This window comes from Lepisma saccharinum, chromosome 23 (genome assembly GCF_977018435.1).
Source record: "Lepisma saccharinum chromosome 23, izLepSacc3.1, whole genome shotgun sequence".
NCBI lineage: Eukaryota > Metazoa > Arthropoda > Insecta > Zygentoma > Lepismatidae > Lepisma > Lepisma saccharinum.
The window spans coordinates 31,150,729-31,175,924 of record NC_139251.1 but is presented as its reverse complement, the minus strand read 5'-3'; the positions used below and the strand labels follow the sequence as shown (position 1 = coordinate 31,175,924).

Below are 25,196 nucleotides of genomic sequence, written 5' to 3'. Positions count from 1 at the left end.
CATAAGAACGACTTAACCTTTAAACAGCCAATGGGTCATATATGACCCATGGTGCGGATTACAACATTCACTTGCTTTTAGGAACTTCATACTTGTATGTGAGGTTGTAAACGCTGACAGATGTTGAGACAAGACATTGAAATGTCATGTGGAAGAAAACCCACCTCCCTCCCCCTTTCTCTAATATCCAAATTAGCTATTTTTAGCCAAAATGCAAATTGTACATATTGCTTCATATTTCAGCTTGTATGAGAACTAGAACTTGAAACAAGTTTCGCTTTGTTGCAAAAGGTCTACTCTTTGAAAACAATGCAAATGTTTGCGCCCTTTTTCCAAAATAACGGGAGAAGAGGGTGCGAACGCCAGATTTTTTTTCATTGAAATTTTGGGACTTGGCCCATCCCAACCCTGTTTTTCTCAATTGGGCTTTCTGAATTGTACACGGTCGCGTGCTCTGATGTTTTTGCTTTCAAACAAAAGTTATCCGAAGTAGATTGCTCAAATAGTATCCGAGATATAACGTTTTTCTGAAATGTGTAAAAATTTAAAAATCGCGCGCAAAGGCCGCGGCGAGAGAGGGGTTACTTTCGAAAACCGGCTCGGCTGTTTAAAGGTTAAATATAACAAATCAACCACAACTTACTGTTCCAAAAATGGAGTTGCATTAGTTCATACCTCTTATAAAGTTGAGATGGTAGTTTCAATTGCACAGCGTTTCATTAGTGGATCAAGTCAAGGCAGCTAATTCCGTGAACAATGATGTTGTTTTCCCAAAGTCTCAAATATTTGCCTCAGGCAATCACCCTCCTAAAATGGACGCACCTTCTGTGGTGGTAAAATGCCACGTTTGGTGCGAGTTCTTTCTGTATATTTTCCCCCAAAGGCATAACGCTGTCGCTGTGTTCGACTCACCCCTCCTCTGGTGGAAGCACAATGCACACTGGTTCCACGTTAAACTGTAGGTTTAGTCCCGATTAGCCTAAAAGTGGATTTAAAAACAAACTAATAAAATCGTCTTCTGGATACTTCGTGACAACTTTTTTTTCTTTACTTCAGCTGCATCTGCAGATTCTGTTGCCATTTTCGGCTGATTCATATGGCAAAATTTATGTGTGGAACGAGGATTTCTAAATAAGATAAGCCACTCATTAGCAATTGAATAATTCTGTAGCTTTTTCCATACATAACTGGTTTATTAAAATTTATTCACCGCAGTATTGTAGTGATTATTGTGATTCCTTCTTATTAGTAAAATGAATATAAAGTTGATATTTCGCGTACCATATTGATATTTGAAGATAAGAAGTATATAAAAATTGTAATGAAATAAAAAAGGGACACTTCTGGAATTTTAATGCAGAGCTAATTAAAACTATATTATACTCTCTAGGTTTATGGCTTCAGCAACAGAAGCCTTCCATCTGTCCCTATTCGGGGCAAGATCAATCCAATCTTTTCGATCCTTGTCGATTTCTTTTAGGTCCATCTCAACGTTATCCCTCCATCCTCGTCTTGGCCTTCCTACTGGTCTCTTACCATCAGGTTTCCCAACAATAATCCTGTAAACTATTTTTTTCCTCTGCCATTCGTGTCACATGGCCTGCCCATCTAAGTCTTCTTGATTAAATTATTCTAATAATAATAATTAAAAAGTCAAAATAATGTATTGAGTTGCCGGTGGAAGTAACGCTAAGATGATGATTTTATTGGTTTATTTAGAGATTATTTTAACCATACCCAGGCCGGGATTTATATACGTATGTGGAGACCCGGAGCTGCAGTCCTCAAGTTCGACCTAAATTCTGATCTAATCTTGATCATACCCTGCATAATTTTGAGCCTCCTAAGCCTACTAAATGCTTTTAATTATGGAAGTATTTATTTGATCACAGTTATTGTTTCAATAGCTCTAGTATTTACTTTCACTTTCTAATGACAAAATTGGCTTTTTATGGGTTGATAATATGTGAATATTTCTAGCATAGATAATATTCACAAGTAAAATATACATGTTATGAACACCAGAATACACTTGTTTATCGAATTATTCATATATCTCCAAGTATATGTACTTATTGAATTTGATTGGGTGGGCAATCGGGTGGGCACAGGAATTTTTGGGTGGGCGCTTGCCCACCCGTGCCCACCCCTGGCGCCGTCCCTGCGCTTGTGCCAAACATGAAAAATCCAAAAGTCACATAACTTCCTTTGTTAAGCTGCAGTCTTTCGCACAGACACGTATTGACGTGCAACTGGACAAACAGCGTGCTTTGAATGTAGTACAGCACAAGTAATCGGGTCCTGGAGTAAGTTGAATTTTGCACTTAAATTAATATTGCGGGTTTTTATTTCACTAGTGCGTGTCTTTCATTTTATATTTCACAGGTTGAGTGGGACAATGAATCTCCCCCCCTATTTACTGCGAGCAGCAAAAGAAGACGGCCGCGCCATCTACTGGCCACCGATGGAAATGCAATTTCAAAGCGCAGCGAGGTTTAAATGTGGGGTAATCCTCTACTCCCTAACTCCTCTATGATCAAGGGTCGGAGTTCCCACTCGTTAGAACCAGCATACGCCACTGGGCAGTAGTCCCCACTCACTACAACGAATAGTCCTACTCGTGGTCATGGACGTCCGCAGGATTTTTTCCAGGGAGGGGCAAGCAAGGTATTTTTTCCGGGGGGAGCAATACAGATGCTCCCTCAAGAAACACTGCTTTAGTCTGAAATTATCATGTTCCATCGGTTCCATGAACACCCTTATAATACAGTAATTAACATAAATTATTGTGACTGAAATTAAATTATGTGTGAAATTGAAATATATACTTTTTAGGTGGATCTTCATTTTCCAGGGTGGGCCGCAGCCCACCCCCCTTCAGGACGTCCATGCTCGTGGTCCTTTTGTTGTGCAGCTTCCAAATGCTGACAAATCTTTAAACAATGTTCACGCCCACAATACCTAAAGCACAATAAAAAAATACGTGGAATATAATCAAAAACAGGGTTATCCCTCCTTCAACGATCTAGAACATTCTCTGGCTTGCCTTTGATCTTTCTCGCGGCAAATTGTCGTCACCATATTTTATATCACAGGCGCGCGCGTAAGCCAAAAACCTCACTTTATCTAATGTAAACAGCAAGATTTCGGGAGACTCGAGCCTCCTGAGCCCCCTTGGATACGTGCCTGTTCAGCACAAAGGATATAACATCCATGCTCAGGCCGGGATTCGAACCCAGGGCCCCTGACATAAGAGACAACCACTGGTACGAAGAGATCGGCGGCCCCCCAATATTGCATGTAAATAGTTGGCTTGGCATGGCTCTGGCAACACTGCTGCAGCGTGTTGTGTTTTGTTTGTATGCCATGTGCGAATTGGGTTGCGGGGACGTATGATATAAAAATTCAAAAAGGATACTTTTTGATATGATCTGGGATGCAAGGAAACCGTGTGATGTGTTATTTATGTATTCGGCACGATAAGACCAAACAGTACAAGAACAGGGCAGTTTTTTGGTGTATTATATAGAAATTGATTAAATGTTCGATCGGTAAAATGTCAGTAACCACCAAACGTCTCTAATTACCTTATTTTCTTATTTTTCACATTGATACTTACGTATTCTGCATTCCTAAGGATTCTTGAAGGTGGCGTTTCGTTTTTTCCACGCAAATAATCTCAATTTTAGACATACCGAGTATTTTTTTTGTTCGCTTTCGCTTGCGTTACACTCGATATGGCGGAGAAATCTTGACTAGCGTTGTCCATGATCAGTGGTTATGCAGTGTTGCAACCTTCTTCATAGAAAAATACCTACTTTCGTGTTACTGATTTTGTATTTCTTTCCAGGTTCGAAAACGCACGAACCATGCACGGATAGCCCCACGAACCATGCATGAGGTTAGGTTAGGTTCTGTTGGGTTAAGCCAATATAGTTAAAATTGTTTTTTAAAATTAGGAAAAAAAAATTTTGGGGTTCGAAAACCCCACGAACCATGCACGGCAAGGTTAGGTTAGGTTCTGTTAAGTTAGGCAAATATAGTTTTTTTTTTTTCAAATTAGAAAAATATTTTTTTCGGGTTAGAAAACCCCACAAAGCATTCATAAATAGCCCCACAAACCATGCATGGATAGCCCCACGAACCATGCACAGTTAGGCAAATATAGTTAAAATTGTTTTTTAAAATTAGAAAAATTGAAGATAATAATTTTTTGGGCCATACCAATTCCTTCACATTTCCATGGTGAATTACAAATTCTACTCGATCTTCAATGCCGTGCAATTTCACCATGCATCCTGTGCACGTCATGTTGTCACAAGGTAGTAATCCGAAATGATGAACAGGAACGCATGTTTATTTACGTTCTACAACTTTTACACAGTTACAAAACCGTGCATTTGGAAACACTGACCAGTTGTTACGTCATTAAACGCACGCAAAAATTTTGTTCACGTAGTAGACAGACATCAAGGGAACATCTTTCGTGCATCAGAGTGAAATTAGTGTCGAAAATTACATGATTTATTTCACACTTTTTTACATTGCTACTGTACTATTCTGCATTGCGGAACATTTCGTTAGATATAATAATGAATTTCTAACAAGAATAATGTCCATTTCTTACATTTCCAGGTTCTTCATTATTTCGATTCTGTAACACAATATGGCGATAGCGTACTGGTTCATCGCCCGTTGTGCCAGTGTTTTGTCGATTTCGAGTGTGCATGCAGTGTTGCAACCTTGTTCACTGCAAAATACCTACTTTCGTGCCCGGATTTGAAATTATGCTAATACCTTGCAAACCATTGACGTTAGCCCCACAAACCATTTCCCGTAAGGTAGCGTTAGGTTAGGCAAGCATAATTTAAAAAATTAAAAGAAAATTAAAACTACTCGACATGTCATGTGATAGTGAACACACGGCGAAGTTTGAAACACTTACTGGGGGTTACGTCATGTAACACACAGAACATTGTGCTCACGTGCAGAAAGCAAATGGCAGCAGCAGCAATAACGTGTCGGAGAGCTATTTTCGCAGTTAAACACATGATTTCACATTAAAATGAATCAAAACTACATTTCCGAATTTCAACAGCACTAAAGAAAATTATTTGCGTAAGTACTTTCTTATGTAAAAATTAAGAAATCCGTTTCCACTATACACAAGTGTTACGACATCTTTCAGTGTTTGTAACAACACGGGTACAGGAAGCGAAAGAAATGAATGGCAACTGTGCTTCGGAGAAAATAATATTTTCTGCTAAATTAGCTTCCCAATTAAAGAAAATACCTTCAAGAACTTGTACAATGCTATAGAAAGTATTTTCGGTAAGTAGTTTCTTCTGTAAAAATGAAGAAATGTGTTTGTGCTAGATTGAACATTTACCATAAATTGTTAAAAATTATATTTCTGGAGTAAATTTTGTAGCAAGTATGTCACACTTTGTACCAACACAATATTTTTACACTTTGTATCAACACAATATTTTTAAAACGCTACCAAATTCCCCAAGTTTTCCTAGTGGAGTCTGGACGTAAAAAATATGTGAATACTTTGTTGTTGGGCACACATTATCTTCAGCTAGCATATGTATGGCTAAATTAATTGTAATTTCAGTTTGTTCAGGCATGAGGGTACTGCCTATTTGGTCCAAATTACGATGGTGTAATTCTGAACTAGTTATGGTACACAAGCAGTGACGTGTACTGAGGAGTAGCGATTCTAGCAGTGCTAGATCAATGATCTCACGAATCTAATTATTTTTAAATCACAATATTTACATACAGTTTACTACAATACTTGTTTTTCACGTGCTTCCCACTCCTCTGTGCGATCTACCAGCGGACCTTTCCACTGCCAGACCAGTTTCAGGTAGAGCCTGCCCCGGAAACTCCTGAATTACTGACATGGTTTGATTTTTATTCATACTTATATTTACTGTGGGTGTTACCCCCACATGCCCTATATGCCTTCATGGCATGGTGCCATGCACAGGGGAGCACTTTTTTTTATTATTATTATTTGTTATTGTGTGATGAGCTATTGTGTTGTGGTTAAGCAGATAGGTTTAGGGCTCTTAGCATCAAAATAATGTCCTTAAATGTTTTTGTAGTTGTGTTAGGCTGGTCTAGTTCAATGTTCTTCACATTAAAATAATGGCATTAAATGCTTTTGTACTTCGGTTTAGGGATCTAAAACATTTCAGCAGCTGATCACGTGGTATCTAATCTCAAGGACAATATCCCCTTGTGCCACACGTAGAGTGACCATACGTCCCATTTTGACCAGGACAGTCCTGTTTGAGAGGTGTGTCCCAGTTGTCCCGTCGATATTATTAGAAAGCCACCATTTGCCCCATTTTATAAAAGTCGAAGTCTTGAAAACCAAGTGTAAATGTGAGACATTTGATACTAAAAATATATATTGTATTGTTTTGTGTTTCGTTATTTATAGAGCTGTTAATAGCATGGCCAAGAAGCACACATGCACTTTCAATAAGGGATTGCAACAAGACAAACTCAAATGACAAATCTTGTGTTGTGTGTCAGATATGTGCATAGGCGCAGACTTCATGGGGCTTGGGGGGCTCGAGTCCCCCGAATGTTAACGATGTGGGGGCAGAGCTCCCAAATAATTTTGCTTAAGAGGATCTAATGTATTATTTTGCTTCTCTTGTAAAGTTTACTCTGAATTGTGCCACATGAACTTAACTTTAAATACACATTTGAAATGTTTTAGACCATCAACTTTGGGGGCTGAGACCGCTAAACCATCAACTTTTGGGGGGTGGGGGGGGGGCTATGACCAGAGACAGCAAAACACATGACTTATTACTATATACCAAGTATGTAATTATGAGTATTGTTAAAATTTTTACTGAAAAAAAGGTTCAAAAGACAATGTGCATGAACTAGGGTAGTGGATGGGACGTTCGTTCGGACTACAAATGGCTCTCACATGACATTCAGAATGAGATCATTGATATATTAGGGAGATCTGTTTTGCGCTCCATGGTAGCATATATTAAAAGTCGGGAATATTTTGCTATTATGGTTGACGAAACTTGTGACATATCCATCCATGGACAATTAATATTCTGCATTCAAACTATGAATAAAAAAATTGATATTTTTGAGGAATTCATGGGCTTTTATGAGATTCCGAACACTGAGGCCAAAACTTAAAAAAGGGAGGGAGTGAGTCATTCATTAATTTATTTCAGTGAACAGAGCCCCCACAATAATTTTGACAAGTCGGCACCCCTGGATATGTGGGGTAAGGCTTTCGAGGAGATTTATAAACAGTTGATGAAAAATAAGCTGCTCTCAAGAAGATTGATTATTCTGAGCTGCCACTCCTCAGCTTCAACGTAGGGCTAACATCAAAGGTTGATCAGAAGGAACCAGAAATACTGTGCCAGTCAAACCGAGATTATAATAATTAATACCTTTTGACAACGGAGATCATCTTTCATATAATAATGATACTTTAATTATAACAATAATTCTATAATTAGACCTAACCAATTTTTCAGGAGGGGAAGGGGTAAACTGATCTTTTTGGGATGTTCTATTTTTGGGCCAAAATATTATGGTCACCCTAGCTACACATAAAACTTGAGCAGTAGTCTGTGCCCAAGACCACAGCAATCAAAGAATATCTGCTCACTGGGAAGTACAGATCCTTGCATAAACTAATTTTTATATAATATTTCCTCCACTAAATATACCTTATGAACCTCTAAACTACACAGTCTCTTGTTACTCTCACATAGTGCAAAAAAGTCCATTTAGTAGCCGTTAATTGATAAAATTAACAGGAAAATCTTTAGACAATACATAAGCCGCAATGTAATGGATGAACTTTAATTTGCATTTTTCTCAGTTCCATACTTTTGTGGGTTATCAAGTTTTACTCCCGAACCACCAATTTTTTCCCCAGCAGGTTAAGTCCTGACCACACAATAAATCAAAGTAAGAATGACAGCTGATACATATCATTAAATAAATTCTAATTTTAATCCCTTAAGGTAAACCAGGGTATTAAGGACCACCAAATTGCTATATCATTGAAGAAATTCATCAGGAGCTGTTCAAGAAAAAACAAACAGGATGCATTCTGGAATGTATATTTTCTAGTTTACATTAATGACAACAGAAACGAGTAGGAATATAATGCAAAGGCAAAAACAACAATGAATTGAAAGGTAGGTTGTATGGTCCCAATTGCCCCTTTGTTGGGTAATAAGGACCAGCCAATGGGGCATCAAGGACCAACTCGCTTTTGAATGGTACGTCCTTCTTTTTTGAAACACAATAATCTTGAACTACGTCACACAAGTCTTGTTTGTTGATTCCAAAACCCCACTGAGAAAATAGAATGAAGCACTCTTCTAATTTTGATTCTTCTGCAGCTGTTAGTGCAGCAGACGTTCCACGATGCGCTTTTAACTTCATACAGCCGCTCAGCAGTTCTTTATAGTGTTTTTGCGCTTCTGCCTTTTGGCTGGTTCCGTTTCCCAGTTTTAACTACACAGCTTACACGCCATTTGTGTGCAGAGTACTATTTACACAAACCAAAAAGGATCACAGGCTGTGCACACGGCTGGTGCACCTGCTGCTTCGCATTTCTTGGCGCTTTTTACGAAATTCTAGCACACGGTCCTTAATGCTCCGTGGTCCTTAATACCCCGGTTTACCTTAATTAGTTCTTCTTTACCTATTATAATTGGAAAATATCTGGTATTTGAAAGTTTAGTTTGAGGTTGTAGCATAATTTAAAGCATCATGTTTTTACAGTTTGTGTATTAGCCAGCTTGATGGCCAAGCATGTAAAGTGGTTGACTTTCAATCTTGCCACAGAAGTTTTCTATTGAAGTTATGGCCTGTGCATGGGTGTTCTTTGTGGGAGTTTAAATTACTTTTAGTTTATTTTGTGAAAGTGTCAAACTAAGACAGTCTCAGGTAAAAGATACAGTTAATACTTTATACAGAACATTTAACCTTTCTTTTAAAAAAGAATGAGAAAGACAGTGTTACAAAAACAGAGTTGATCCAATGTACTTCTAAGCTCACCAGAGAAAGAAATTAATCACGTGTACCTAATATCAAGTAACACCTCCACCAGCCTGGATAACATTTCTGTGATTTGCTGTGGCATGGACTAGACAAGCTTTTGGATGTAGGAGGCATCAGTGTACAATTACTCTTGCATCAAAGAATTGCACAGGTCAGCAAGAGTGTGTGGATGCCTGTCCATAACGTTTGACGCATTGTGCAAGGTGGTCCCACAGATTTTCAATTGGGTTCAAATCTGGTGATGCCAGGATAATCATGATGTGTGATTGCTCCTGAATGTTCATCATGCTAATCAGTCACAGTTGCAGTCTGATGAACACTGCTATCGTCATTCTGGGAGACATGGATGGGAATACCCCATTCCTGTTTATGATGAAGGGCAAACGGCAAAACCTGGTTGCTCAGCAGCATGATGTAGGCATGATGATTCATGTCACCTCAACCAAGGGACCCATTTCCGCATAATTGAAACAGCCCCAGAACATCACAGAGGTTCCCCCAGCATGCACACACTCCTTCCTGAGGTCTACGGTGAACACAACACCGAACATCATTCACATACAGACAAAATCAGGATTTGTCGTCCTAGACAACATGTTTTTAGTCCTCCATGGCCCACTGTTTGTCTCTCTTCACCCATGGTAACTGGACTGCTTTGTGAGCAAAGGCCTCTTTTGTAGAGGACTGCTTTGTGAGCAGAGGTGATCAAAGGTGAGCAAAGGCCTCTTTTGTACCACTCTGCTCCATATTTTCATGCTATGCAGAGTGTTGGTTTAGCAATGGGTTGGGAAAGACTGGCATTGATGTCTTGCAGAAATTCCTACCTTCAAGTGAAGCAATTTTTAGCCACAAGACATGCCAGCAGTTCCTGTCTGTCGGTATTGTCATTTGGCAACAATTCCGACGGAGAATTTCCTGTAGTCTGGGATTGTCACTACTGCTGGTAGACCATTGTGACCTTATGCAGCAATTTGCCTGCAAATTATGCTACTTCCTTCACAGGATGGTCTTTGGCACACCCAAATACAGTCAGACCCTTTTGTCACTCGGTAACATCTGCTTTGCGGCCCATCTTACACAGTGAACAAGATAGGCACTGCACAATCTGTGGTTCTCGTCTCCCACTCCCCAGGTATTTACCTCTTGCTCATTTTCGTTCAACACCTTCTACTGGCAGCTCTTGTTACTACCACCTTCAACATGCCAGGTGTCCCATGAGGTTATTTATATAGTACTATTAAAAATATTTTTCAAGAATAAAAACTTTAAAATCCAAAATGAGAATGGCAGACAATTTGCACTGTAAAATGTACATTATAGTGTTGGAAAGTATGTTGATTCTAATATTGTATTTCATTTTTATTTTCAGTTGTTTTCACTTAAGGAAGCAAAGTGTCCATTACTGGTGGAAGAAACGAACCTGCTGATGTTTTACGAAGATATATATTTTTTTTCAATGACAAGTGTAATTGTGAGTGATGGAGAGGAACAAAATATCTGCTCTGCATAAGCAAATTGAGAGGAAGAGAAAGAATGAAGCCTTACTTACTTTTTGGAAAAAAATTATACAAAAATGCCAGGGTACAAACAAAACTGAGGGTGAAGATGTGGATATTAGAAAGTGTGAGGAAAATAAAGAATCAAGTAAGTGCAAACGGACTCATGAGAATGTGCATGCATTTCCTAACGGAAGTGTAAACAACGCATTGACTACTCTGCAAGATGATACTCAGCGAAATGAAAATGTAATGGGTGGTGATGACCTCTCCACTCCACAGAACAGATATAAAAGGAATGAAGATAAATCCCTCATTCAATCTTTAATGAAAAATGTGGTTGGTGAAGCTTGTTTGGGAGGAGGGACACTATCCAAGAAGAAGAAAAGAAAGAAGCACAAAGTAGATCTACACTGTGAAAGTGAAATGTCCTCACAGTATGACAATTATAATCTGGAACATGACACAATTCCAAACACCTCAAGCTTGCATAAAAAGAAGAAAAAGCGGAAAGAAAAAATGGGTAATGAAGGCAGAAAGGACAATGAGAACATCTGCAGTGAAGTTGACACAAATGTATTTTCGCTAAAGGGAAGTGATGCTAAGAGGGGCAACATGCTTCAGGAAGCTGCTGGCGAATTTCAGCCAGTTGGTAAAAATGGGAAGTCCAGTGAGAGAATAAAAGAAGTTGGAGACCGGAAACTTAAGAAGAAGAAACTAAAAAGTGGCAGGAATGATAGAGAAGACACTAGCAATTTTGATTATGATAATACTGCTGTGTATGAAGTACTTCCACTGAAAGGAAATGATAATGAAGAGGACATGTCTCAAGATGATGATTTCCAGTCAGGTGGTAAAAAGAAGAAGTACAGTGAGAGTATAAAGGAAGTTGGAGACAGAAAATGTAAGAAAAAGAAGAAACAGAAAAACAGGAGTGAAGATGTGGATATTAGAAAGTGTGAGGAAAATAAAGAATCAAGTAAGCGCAAACGGACTCATGAAAATGTACATGCATTTCCTAACGGAAGTGTAAACAATGCATTGACTACTCTGCAAGATGATACTCAGCAAAATGAAAATGTAATGGGTGGTGATGACCTCTCCACTCCACAGAACAGATATAAAAGGAATGAAGATAAATCCCTCATTCAATCTTTAATCAAAAATGTGGTTGGTGAAGCTTGTTTGGGAGGAGGGACACTATCTAAGAAGAAGAAAAGAAAGAAGCACAAAGTAGATCTGCACTGTGAAAGTGAAATGTCCTCACAGTATGACATTGGTAATCTGGAACATGACACAATTCCAAACACCTCAAGCTTGCATAAAAAGAAAAAAAAGCGGAAAGAAAAAATGGGTAATGAAGACAGGAAGGACAATGAGAACATCTGCAGTGAAGTTGACACAAATGTATTTTCACTAAAAGGAAGTGATGCTAAGAGGGGCAACATGCTTCAGGAAGCTGCTGGCGAATTTCAGCCAGTTGGTAAAAATGGGAAGTCCAGTGAGAGAATAAAAGAAGTTGGAGACAGAAAACGTAAGAAGAAGAAACTAAAAAGCTGCAGGAATGATAGAGAAGACACTAGCAATTTTGATTATGATAATACTGCTGTGGATGAAGTACTTTCACTGAAAGGAAATGATAATGAAGAGAACATGTCTCAAGATGACAATTTTCAGTCAGGTGGTAAAAAGAAGAAGTACAGTGAGAGTATAAAGGAAGTTGGAGAAAGAAAATGTAAGAAGAAGAGGAAGAAACGGAAAAACAGGAGGAATGAAAACATAGACATTGATTTTGATGATAATACTGCCATGGATAATTTTGTTAAGGATGCCAGTTCTGGGCACAGTAGTTCGGTAACAGATTTGCCAAATTCTGGCAGCAATTGTGTTGGTTCTGATACGATGAAAAATGGTGGGGTGGATTTGGTACTGTTGAGTTACGAAACAACCGATTCCAGTGTTGTGGAAATAGATTATACCTGTGGTGGAAGATATGTACTTTCTCCATATAGATACAAGCACAACAGAACATCAACGTGGAATTTCAATGAAACAAATGCTTCCCCAGTGCCAGGAATTGCAAACAGTTCAATGAAAAGCAGCAGTGACTGCATTGTTGAGATTTCAGACTCCCATTCTAATTCAGGGAATACAGACCAGTGGGACAGGGTCAGAGGAAAATATTATACCAGTTCATATGCAGTTATTCACATCCTCAAGTGACATGTATGGTAGCCATTCTTCGGGTGTCACTACTCAGTCTTCACTGAAATCCAATGAGCTCAGTACAAAGCCCTCAAAACGTGGCAATAGAAAGAATATTGCTTCAAAAGTTACATTGGGCATTGAAACATTGCAAGAAAACAGTAATGCTAAAATGAGGTCTGTAAAACAAATTGTGTCTGTTTTTCAGTGTCATACTACTAAGGAATTTCCTGCAAAGTTAGCTTTCCAGAATATAAACACATTGTCAGAGAGCTCGGAATCACCGGATTTTCAAGGATTTTACAGCACAAGTGATTCCTGTAAGTTGAGATATGGTGATTCCAGTGATGATCATCTTTCTTCGGCCATGGAAGAAACTTCCAATTCAGGACCAAATAGTGATGGTAGCCTTGTTGTAGCATCAGATGGGTCTGATGAAGGTACTGTATCACAACGAAGTCATAATAATGTAGACAATTTTTTGAAGATGCAGCTGCCTTCTTATAATATACATGGTGAAGTGCAGCAATTGAACAGATGCAAGAGAGAATCATTCGATTGTCTCAATAATAACAGCAGTAATGCAAGAGATGAATTGGTGAATGGAGAATTACTGGAAGATTCTGGCGAGGCTGAAGTGAAGTCTGAAGAAATATATGCTACTTCATCTCAATGTATTGTTTTTGAGAATACACAAAACACACCTGTGACCGTAGCTTCTGAAGAAAGAAGCAAGCCAATCCATAAGGATACAAAAATTCAAGATTTGACGAGTTTTCACAACATGACTCTACTTCAATCTTCAGTCAAGTCAGACACTCCAGTGTCCAGCAGCAACAGCGGTGTTAAAGTGGAGCCAAACATACCTGTTAGCTCAGAAATTCCTGATATTAAATCAGAAAAAAGTGCTGTCTCACCACAAGAGCACAAAAACTTGAGTTTATCGTTGAGGGCTATGGAGCAGCATGGATCCAACAATTGTAGCAGTTTATCAGGCACAACTCTTGGCTCTTCACCAAGTGTGGATGAGTTTGATAAGAAACCATCAGAATGTTTTGATGTTGGTAGTAATGCCTTAAATGATGACTTTGGCTATGATAAATTGTCAACAGATATTAGTGATGCTGAAATGAAATATCAGGAAGATGGCTCATCCCAGTGTCACATGACTGATAAAACAAATACAAGCACTTCTCTAGATAAAAATCCTACAATTCTGAAATGCGACACTAGAAATTTGAAGAGTTCTTACATTGAAATTCCAGTCAGGCCTTCATGTGAATCAAAATTGGGCTTATTGAATGAAACCAAAATCCTGCCAGCCACAGAAGATGCAAACAGTTCAATCCCAGGGAGTAGTAATGTTACTGTGAAGCTGAAGGACAGTCCTGATACTAAATCAAGAAAATGGTTTATGGCACAAAAAGATCATAGAATGGCCAGCCCTTGTACGAGGAAACTGTTCACCTCTGCAAATGATAAGTTTGATAGCTCTATTGAAACCCCAGCAACTTTGAATAATCCAACAGATAAATCTCTATATGGTGTTACTTCAGAATCCCTGGATAGAGTTAATAGTAATTGTGCACTTAAGTTGAAGTCTGAAGAAATGTGGGAAAATTGTAATATTGATGAGCAATCAAAGGACAAACACATCAAAGATGGTGAAATAGCAACTGATAATGATAGTCATCTTGTTCCTTTAGAGCCAGAGGAGTGTTCAAAGACTCTTAAAGATATATCACCAAAGAAACATGGACATAACCATAACAGAGACAGAGGTAACTCAAAAGTAATTGGTACTTCAGAAGAGAATGGTAAGACTCCAATTATAGGTTGTGGTAACATAATTCAAGTATGTGAAAACACTAATAATTATCCCATCAGCAGTGCTGGTACTTCATTGCAATGTGAAAACACAAGACTATACAGGAATTCATTTGACAGTGATAACAAAATGTTGGTGCAGAAGATTGATACTAATTTATCGTCACATACCTCTCTGCATGGTAGAAGTGTGTCAAATTGTGACAGTGATGAAAGCAAGCCTTGCGAGACATCAGATGTTTATCAGAAACCATCAAAATGTTTTGATGTGGATAAGAACGCTGTAAAGTATGATTTGGGCTATGGTAAATCGCCGGCTGATATTAGTGATGCTGGAATGAGGTCTGAAGAAGATGACATCTCATCCCAGTGTCACATGCCTGATAAAATAAACCCAAGTGCTTCTGTTGATACAAAACCTACAATACTGAAATCAGACACTGGAAATTTGAAGGATTGTTTCATCAAAATTCCAGTCAGTCCTTCTTGTGAATCAAAATTGGGCATACTGAATGAATCCAAAATATTGTCAGTCACAAGAGATACAGACAGTTTGATCTCAATCGGTAATAATGGCATTGTGAAGCTGAAGGACAGTCCTGATACTATATCAAGGAAATGCTCTGTGAAGCAAGAGCACACAATGGCAAGTCCTCGTAAGAGGCAACTGTTTACCACTCCAAATGTTAAGTCTGAAAGCTCTATTAAAACCCCAGAAACATTGAGTAAACCAACAGTTAAATCCCTTTATGATGTAACTTCAGAATCACTCGATTGTGTCAATAGTAATGGTGCACTTAAGTTGAAGTCTGAAGAAATGCAGGAAAATCATAATACTGTTGAGCAAATAAAAGACACGCACGTTGAAGATCGTGAAGTAAGTAATGAGAGTACTAGTCATATTGTTCCTTCTGTGCCAGAGGAGTGTTCAAGGACTGTTACAGGTATGTCGCCAAAGAAACACAGACTTAACCATAACGAAGATAGCCCAAAACTAATTGGTGCTTTGGAAGATATGGGTGAGACTGGAATTATCAGTAGTGATAATGTAATGCAAGTATGTGATAATGCTAATAATTATCCCATCGGCAGTGCATGTGTAAATAAAGCTATTCCTTCATTGCAACATGAAAACACAAGGAGGCATAGTGCAAGGCTTTACAATAAATTATTTGGCAATAATGAAAATGTGCTAATGCAGAATGAGAATGGTGATATGCCATCCACTTCTCTACACAGTAGCAGTGTAACAAATCATGACAGCTATGAAAAGAAGATTCATTTGTTATCAGGTGCAAAACAGAAACTAATGAAAAGAGTTCAGATGATCATTCACAACACTTCAGGAGCCCCAGTTTCAAAGAGAAGAAGGCTTGTGATAGATACAAGCTGTAAGAATGAGTGTGCATCATCCAAAGAGGAACTTGTGAATTTTGATGAGGATCTTATTTCTGAAATTAGGCAACTTTTAGATGCTCATGCCAGCAAGCTTCAGGTGAGTGGGATGTAGTTTAGTTCTTGGAGTAGTGGGTTGTTTTATTTTGATAGTGACTTTTATTCCTTATGGCGACATTTTTTTTTAGTGTCTCGGAACTTTCAGAGGCCATTACTACAAAGGTACACACAAGTTTACATGGCTAGACACTCTACATCATTATTGTTGCCATAAGAAGTAAAAACCATAAAGATGTGGATGAATAATGAAATTGATGAATGGACAAACACACATGAGCAGCCAGAGGCAGACACCACAGCCTTGTTTAGTCTGCAAAATGCAGTCCAGAGTGTTGTACTGTGTGGAAGAGAGGTTAACACTTGTGCATTTCCACAAGAGATCACCATTACACCCCAAAAGCCACTATCAAAATAAAACATTATTATATCATTTGGTTATTTGTGTCAAAAGTGTTGCGTAAGTGCAAGGACTCCACTTTGTCTTACAACATGAACACATCCAGATTGTGTAAATCCGATATCATGGATATGAACATGAATCAAATTATGTGCATGTCCTCCAAACCATGCATGAAACAGACATACCGATTATTTACTAAACCTTTTGTGCAGAGCAGTTATTTCTTGCTGCTCATGGGCAGGTCATATTTGACGTTATGCTTAATGTTACTATTTATACATTTTAAGTAGGTTATGTTTGCTTTCTTTAGTATTTTCACACTTTCCCCTCCTCTCCAGAACATATGTACAATGTCTTCCATGTAGAAAAAATCTTAAGATAGCAGCACAACATATGTGTTCAACATAATATTAATATCAGGAACTTTAAAAATTTGAAAATTTTTTACAACTAAAAAGAAGGCCGCGGTGGCTCAGTCGGTAACGCGTCTGACTACCATGCTCAAGGTCCCGGGTTCGATCCCCGGCCGGTTCAAATCCGGGAACTTTTCTAACGGTGAAAGCGGCCCCGGCGCCTACCCAGCGTCGAATAACATGGGTACCTGGGGGAAACCCTGGGGGGTAAAGGCGGTCAGGGGCGTGATGCTGATCACATCACCCCCACTCACGACCGGATCAAGAAAGTGTGGGGCGTTACCCCCACACCCCCTATACGCCTTCATGGCGTGGTGCTATGCACAGGGGAACACTTTACCTTTTTTTTTTTTTTTTACAACTAAAAAAATATTAATTTTATATTGTGTATAGTAGAAATCATTATGAACTTGGGGCATCTTCTGACAGTTATTAGAATATGACATACATAACTAGAGACTGAATATTAAGCACTAAGAAAATTCAAAATTACTGACCTGGGAAACCTGGAATCTACTTTTGTACCTGGATAACCTGAAAAAATCCTGGAATTTAACCAGAAACCTGGATTTTTCTCAAAGTTACCATTTTCACTACATATGTCCACTTCACTTAGGGGCGTATGTTTTGTGAGTACGTTGACGGCTACCACTGGGATACCTCAGCAGAGTCTGTCACTGCCTCCGCTTGAATTTTGGGGGGAATGCAGCGATTCAAGGGATTTATTAATTAATTTTGAGGAAGTCAGTGAAAGCTTGCTCCTGGGTACCAAGTATGTATGAGTAAATTTTGTAAAAATAAAGTAACTGGCCATTCCCCATTCAAGAAGAATATGCAGTAACATGTAATTATATAAATTAACATATGCTTAGAATTTAAATTAATAATTTTTAGAACTTTTGTAGTAAAAACAAAATGTAAAAAAATATACTACTACCAAGGAATATGAATTACACGGCAGTTAAATGTGAGAACTCAGCTTGCTTTTGTTAGTTACTGTAAATTTTTCTCAACTGGCCTTCTGGTAGGGGTTATTAACAATAACAACTTTCCTTTGTTTAAAAAATGTAGACCTGGAAAATGATATAAGAAGACCTGGAAAAAACCTGGAATTTAAACACAGACATTTAGTAGACAACCTGAGAAGGCATCGTAAAAATCTAGAAAATGGGCACTGAAAAGTTGCTACCAAATAAAATACATCTCTATTTAATTAGGACAACATACCTCAGTAAACATGTGGATTTGCACTTCTTATAAGGGAACTGAATCCAAAGAAAATTTCGCATACTTGACATTGATGAGAGCACTATATCACTGTCATGCAATAGTTCTTAGCAGTCATTAAGAAATAGTCATTGATCACACATCACAATTTTCCACGTATAAGTTTTGTCTTCTCTCCGACAATACATTTTACAGTACTGAAAATGGTCTCTCCACGTCTGGAGCATATTTAAACAGCACTACTGTGTTTGGATCAATATCAGTTGAAACTTCTGTTTTCATCTCTAAGGATCATTCATGTGTCTTTTAACCGGTGAACATCCCGAAGCAAGAACTTGCTGATAATTTTCTCATACAGTGCAACCAGCAACACCTGGAACCCCTTCAAAAAAACATTCAGAAAATATTGGCTATTGTACATTTGATTTTTTTTTAATTCCATGCAATGTTAATTTCAAAAATCAGATAAATAGGTATTTATAGGCACTATCCATGAAAATAGGCATAGTGTACGAAACCCTAATACCCTGACATGAACTTATATTAAGGGTGGTTTCATCTCGGATCATACAGGTGCTGTCAACTAACCATCACAGATTTTACTGGATATGATACATGTCCAAAAATAAAATATTTTCCTTCTCTGTTGATTTGTTACAGAGTTACAAGCTCACGAAGAAAGACACTGTTAAAAAAAATTATGCAAGGAAAATAATGCAATTTTCAAACCACTATAAATAAAAAAAACAAAAATGGTAGAGACTTAAGGTTTCCTTTATTTGAATGCTTGTTCCAAGTACTTCCAAAACTTTATTAATGAATATATTTTTGAAACCCTCTTCGACTCTAAAATTGAATTCAAAATAACAAAAATTTGAAATTTTTTTCTAAGTTCTATTTTTTTTTAAAGTGAAGAACAACAGGACATGAGTCTTGCTGGAATAATAGAATATGCAAACTGGACTAACTATTTGCAATGCCATTTCTGCACTAACTTCTAGCGTTATGTAGAAAATTCTTTGTAGAAAATGAAAAAATCAATTTTGACTTTTTTTCAAAAATAATTTTCTCGAAAACACCCTTCTCAAAATTTCTGAAAATTGTACAATATAGTGTTTGGTTACTGTACTTGCAGCAGGTGCAATCAGACCAGGCAATATTTTTGTGTGTAACCAGGGAGAATTTTTAAAAAAATGTCCTCCGTGTTCCAATCCCAATCTTTTGAACCACATGTGAGCAAAATCTGTATTTTATCTGGAATATTAGCAACTGAGGTATCGAAACATTTAGGAAATTACTTGAAAATAATTTTATCCCATGCCCATTTTCCTTTTGGGGATACCATGAACATAAGTATTGCATTATAAAATATTCCGTGCCTTATTCTTAAGACCATGCTTCAGTGTTAATAATAATACAGCAGATTTCAAAGTTTTAAAGTAAATATCAAAACCAATCTTATCATAATTATATTACTAATTATTGGGTGAGATAATTACAAGTCCTTTAATTGTTTTTCTTTCTTTTTTGCTCCTTTTGCAAAACTGTGCTGGATTCTGAAAAATCGATACCTTTCCCAACTCTTTTGTACACTAATCAGTCAGGAAATTCCAAATGATGCTATTTAAAAGTTGGTAATTCTGGATGTTTTCTGCACTATAAGTGTATGAAATTTCTTGAAATTAGTAGGTTTTATTACAGAAAGTCAAGAATCAATAACTTGAAGGCAGTGGTCAGAAGTAGTGTGCTACTTGTAGCGTCGCTACTGTAGCTAGCTACAAAATTTGTAGCGGTAGCTGTAGCGGCACTACATTTTTTAAATTGTAGTTGTAGCGGTAGCGAAGCTACAAAATTCCTGTAGTTGTAGCAAAAATTTCGCTACAGCTACATTTTTTCTCAGCATTTTGAGGTAATTTTTGAATGTGGCAACGGCGTCAAAAATAAATGACAATATTGCTTACTTTTGCAAGAGACTCAAAAAGACGAAGTCCATTACATGCAAATACAGATAATCTAGATTATAAATATCTTTATATCGCAGATTTTAAATATCTGCATAATTTATTTCATTAGCATCTGAATAATTATAATATCCAGATAACTAACTGGCATATATGAATATATTCCGGCTAATTGCCATTTATTTTAGCTGCATCGCTATTTTGGGGAGAATCATGCCTCATTTGCTTCACCGCCAGGAAAAAATGCCCCGTTTGTGCCACCCCTGAAACAAATCCTGTGGATATTGATGGCGTAACAGACAGCAAAATATCGATAATTACTGTGTAAAACCCAACTTACAGTGCAAAAACGGGCAATCCATTTCCTACTAATCTGACAAAGCAATAGTGCCAGCAATCAAGGAAAATTACAATATGTTTAGAACACTCGGGTTTACACATCAGTTTCCTCAATGTTGTAAAAAGAACGTACAAGTTATTGACTTTCCTGCAGAAATGACAATTTTCTTTTGTTAAAATACACAGTTTTCAAATTTATGTATTTTTCCTACTTTTGCGTCCCTTTTCTGTAACTTTTTCTAATCATGGCAATGAGGATGCATTGTTTATTTAGTTATTTTCTTATATAAGGCCGTTTTCTGCCACTTTTGACTAATTGTGAGAATGGGGAAGAATGATGCGCAGAGTGACGAATGGAGGAGCAGGAGGATCCCATCTTCCCAACTAGGAGTCTTTCCTAGTGTTTGTTTTGAGTCCACTTTATGCACAAATCAGCTGATCGAGACTGATACGAACCACCATGTGCCCTCCGCCGGGTGTCGAACCTGGGCCCCTTTGAATACAAGGTGGCAATTACAATTTCCATTGTGTCTTCGGGAAAGCATTTCCAACAGAAAAACTTACGTAAAGCATTGTTCCACCTGTTTCTCATTTATACCATTAGAAGCATCCCCCAGCTATCCTCAAGGTTCGAGCAAATATCCGCCATTCCCCAAATAACATTCTGGTAAGTTAAGAAGATTAAATTGCTGAATATCACATTTTTATCTTATTCCCATTTTAGGCAACACGTTCTAGATAATTTCGATACATGTGATATTCTTTGAATTAATTTTAAAAAGAAGTCTGTCACATAAATATTTTTCAAATGACAATAAGAACATCACGGATACGTGTGAGACCTAGTTTTTTGAATTGATATGCCACTTACAAAGGTACTTGATTCTCAAACATTTTATTTAAAATATGTAACTGAAGTAACACTGCTATAAAAATTATAGAATAAAGGGAATCATGGTAATAAATAACAGAATCTATTTTTCAGTACAACTATCATACTAGGGCTTCTTTTGAATAGCCATATAGTTGTTTAAGTTTTTAATACAGAAGTAGCGCAAAAGTAGCGAAGTAGCGAGTAGCGAACAGGAGTAGCGTAGCGAGCTACTTTTTGGTAAATGTAGTTGTAGCTGTAGCGAAGCTACATTTTGGAAGAGTAGCTGTAGTTGTAGCGAAGCTACTTATAAAATGTAGCGTTCTGATCACTGCTTGAAGGATATGGTATGTAAAATGTGAGATTTCCGGTGCCAAGAAATTTTGGACATATCCCATCGTGAAGATTTCCTGACTTAGTTGGAAAAGGCCAAATTTTTCCTGTCCCGACCCAAAATTTTCCATTTAACACATCCCTAGTAAACAATAGGAAATATATTGTTACACCAGTTTCTGTGATTTTGATTAACCTAATTCATTTTCTATAATATTTTCAGAAGGTGGATCATCTTTCCATTAACATAACTTGGAAGTGCCCACTTGCACACACAATTTCCACAGCTTTAACAGCAGTATCAACCAAGCTGCAGAACAAGTATTTGGGCAAACGTGTCAAAATATCCAAAGAAGCCTTTTCGGGGGAAGAAGAGGAAGTAATTATGAGCAATTGGAAAAAGTTTTGTGAAGTAAGTTTCTGAATTTTTTGTCATTTTCAATTTTTGGAAATATTAATACACGTGCTTAAATGTTGTAGTATGATATGGATCCAATCAAGATAAGGCAGGGAAAAGAGGGAAATGTCAGGTTATTTGGTTTCTCAGGAAAAAATCAGGTAATTTTGCAGATTGTCTGGAATTTATGTGCATTTTGGAGTCTGCAAGAGAAAAAGTGAACAAGCAGTTCCAGTACTGGATTCGGTTCTTGTGATTCCACTCCAAAAAAAGATTCAGTTTAGAAACTTTTTTCTTTCGTTCTTATGATTTTCAGTCTTGGTTCCTTCGTATTTCTGTAATAAATTTTCACTTTTATAATACTAGATATTATAAAGAATATCAAAGTAAAACTTGCAGTCCAGCTATCTGACTGATTACTAAAGTACATTGACAGTACGATCATAATTATCAGAAAGGTTAGTGAAGATGAGGTTATCGTCTATCATTTTATGGATCTTAGTCTTATTGTCATTTCCTATAGAATTCCTATATGCAACAAAAATTTCTCCAGATGCTAATTCAGCATTGTCCACGACACTATAAATCCACCATAAAATGAAAAATTGTGTATGGTTTATGAACTTTTTCTGTTGTTTTTATACTGTTGAGATCTGTTATGGTGAAATAATGTACCTCTGTTATCTTAGCCTGAAGGCTAGATTCACGTGATTGTAGCACCCAATACAGTTGATGCCAGTTGTAATTTTACATTTTACTCTTCGAATTTTCATGTGTTCTTGTGTGTGTACAATAAAATTTGCTAAAAAAAAGTTGTGAAAGTGAATATTCATAATAATTTACGGATTATACCTAGGTATATTTAATTGGACATACTCAGCAAATACCACAGATACCCATCGACAGCCTTGTGACATGGCGAATAAACACCACCATAAAAGTGTTTGTCCCCACTGCCTTGTGGGCCTGGAGGGATCCAGAAAGCCTAAGGGAGTTGGAACCCTGACAGAAAACAAGGGTGTACCTGAGAACCCACAGGTGGCAGCCCCACCACTCAGGTGTAGGCTGTGACAGGCCTGATTAGCCGACAGCCGAAAACAAAAAATATCGAGTTAAGAAAGAAGCAAGCCGGACTGGAAATTGGAGACGACACGGGCTACGAATAGGAACATGGAATATTAGAACACTGACAGGAAGGACTGAAGAAATTGTGGATCTAATGGAGAGAAGAGGAATCGACATCTTTGGAATGAGCGAAACAAAATGGAAAGGCAGAGGAGAAATGAAATTGAGGAAAGACTACTGTACTGGGCAGGAACTGAAGAGGGCAGACGAAGTGGGGTTGGATTTGTAGTCAGAAGTGGAATAAGTGAGAAAGTAGAAAGGTTAAATAACAGAATTATAAAACTAAAAATGAATGTAATATGGAAAGTAATAGAAATAATTCAAGTATATGCCCATAAGTAATAGAAATAATTCAAGTATATGCCCATAAATAGGATGTACAAGGGAGGAGAAAGAAGAATTCAAACAAGACTTGGAAGAACACGTAGGAAAGGAATGGCAAATTGTGATGGGTGATTTTAATGCACAAATGGGAAGAGAGAGGAAAGGGTATATGGAAGTACTTGGAGCAGATAGATGGGGACAGGAATGAGGGGGGGGGGAAGGAGGCTACTGAACTTTTGTAAGAGAAACTGACTGTTAGTAGGTAATAGCTGGTTTAAGAAGAAATATGACCACCATAAGATAGCCATAAGATGGCCACGGTGGCTCAGTAGTCTCGCGCGAACCGCGGAAGAAGGAAGTTGGATCGGTGCTCTCTCCCGTAGCTTGTAGTTGAGACAGCGCGCGTGTATTACGTAATCGTCCAGTCGAACAAAACTGAAGTCTTGAAAATGGCCATCAAGCGAGTGAACACGTTGAAATTGAACTTTAGAGAAGTGAGATATAAGCCAACGTCAAATGAACTACATCGCTGGATAAGTACGAAATTGAAACTGAAACCAGAACAGGTTGTAAGTATAGAAGTAGACTATTATCGAAAATGTGTTTTTGTGAAATTATTGTCTAAAGTAACGGGTGAACAGTTATTACGCGAGTCGAAAGGAGTGTATATGTATAATGACGATGACGGCGAACATGAAGTGATAATGACGTGGGCAGATGAAAATCATGTGATAGTGCAGCTGCATGTCGTGCCGAGTGAAATGTCAGATGAAGCAATATATTCTGTACTAACTAACTACGGACAGGTGATATTCCTTGATGACGAAACGTATTCGAAAGACCACATATACCCAGTGAGAACCGGAAGAAAATTAGTAAAGATGAACTTGTCCCGTGCGATACCTTCATATGTTACGATCAGTGGCGGCCGATATTGGGTCAAGATCGTACGTGTTCCTACTGTGACGCGGTCGATCACTTCTTTAACCAATGCCCTAGTCGCCAGAGGCCAACAGCACGCACAAGTGATAACTCGTACGCAGGGAGAGTGCGACCCGCCCCATTCAACCTCAACAGTGCTGAAGAAGTGATACACAATGATCGGACAGTACTTCCAGCTCCAATAACCAAGACGCAAACTGAATCAACCGTAGATGCCAATTCCGATACAATCCAGGATGTCCCTTTAACACCGACCGAAGAAAACAGCACCCTGCCTAGTGTCGATCCCATGGAGGTTCCAGTATCTGCCAATGACGAGACAATAATCATGCCGCTAAGTATCCATACTACGCAGATGACTCCTGAGGAAACCATCGAGAACTCACCACCAGTAGATGCAGATTCTTCGCAGACGACAAACATGGACCTGACTCTAGAACCCCCATCATTGCCGACCCCATCTTCACCCATACTGGGAAAGAAGAAGAGGAAGAAGCAACGTAGCACGGACCAGAATCACACCCACCCGGCGAAGAAAACGAACGAACAGCGTTCACCATCGCCAGTGAAGTATACCCTGACCCCAATTGTGCCCAACCCTTTGGAAACACCCCCCAACCCCACGATGACGACCACTCTAAATACCGATTCTTCAGGAAACCTGTAAGTACATGCAATGTTTTGGTTGTTTATATCATTAGTGTGTTACATGACGGCTCCCGTGTATCATTTTGCCACACTAAATCTGAACAAACTATCCTCTACAGTCAAACACCATGCCTTGACTGATTATATAAAGC

At 38.1% G+C, this 25,196-nt stretch overlaps 1 protein-coding gene across 1 annotated transcript in view; it reads left to right on the top strand.

Moving 5' to 3' along the window:
* Positions 1-12,799: 12,799 nt before the first annotated feature.
* LOC146005250 (uncharacterized) overlaps positions 12,800-25,196 on the top strand; it is a 42,132-nt gene continuing 29,735 nt past the window's right edge. Inside the window, exons 1-2 of the mRNA XM_083144344.1 lie at positions 12,800-16,104; positions 21,832-22,020. Of these exons, the coding sequence (XP_083000470.1) occupies positions 12,802-16,104; positions 21,832-22,020 (3,492 nt within the window). The 5' untranslated portion in view covers positions 12,800-12,801. The remainder of the gene's footprint in view (positions 16,105-21,831; positions 22,021-25,196) is intronic.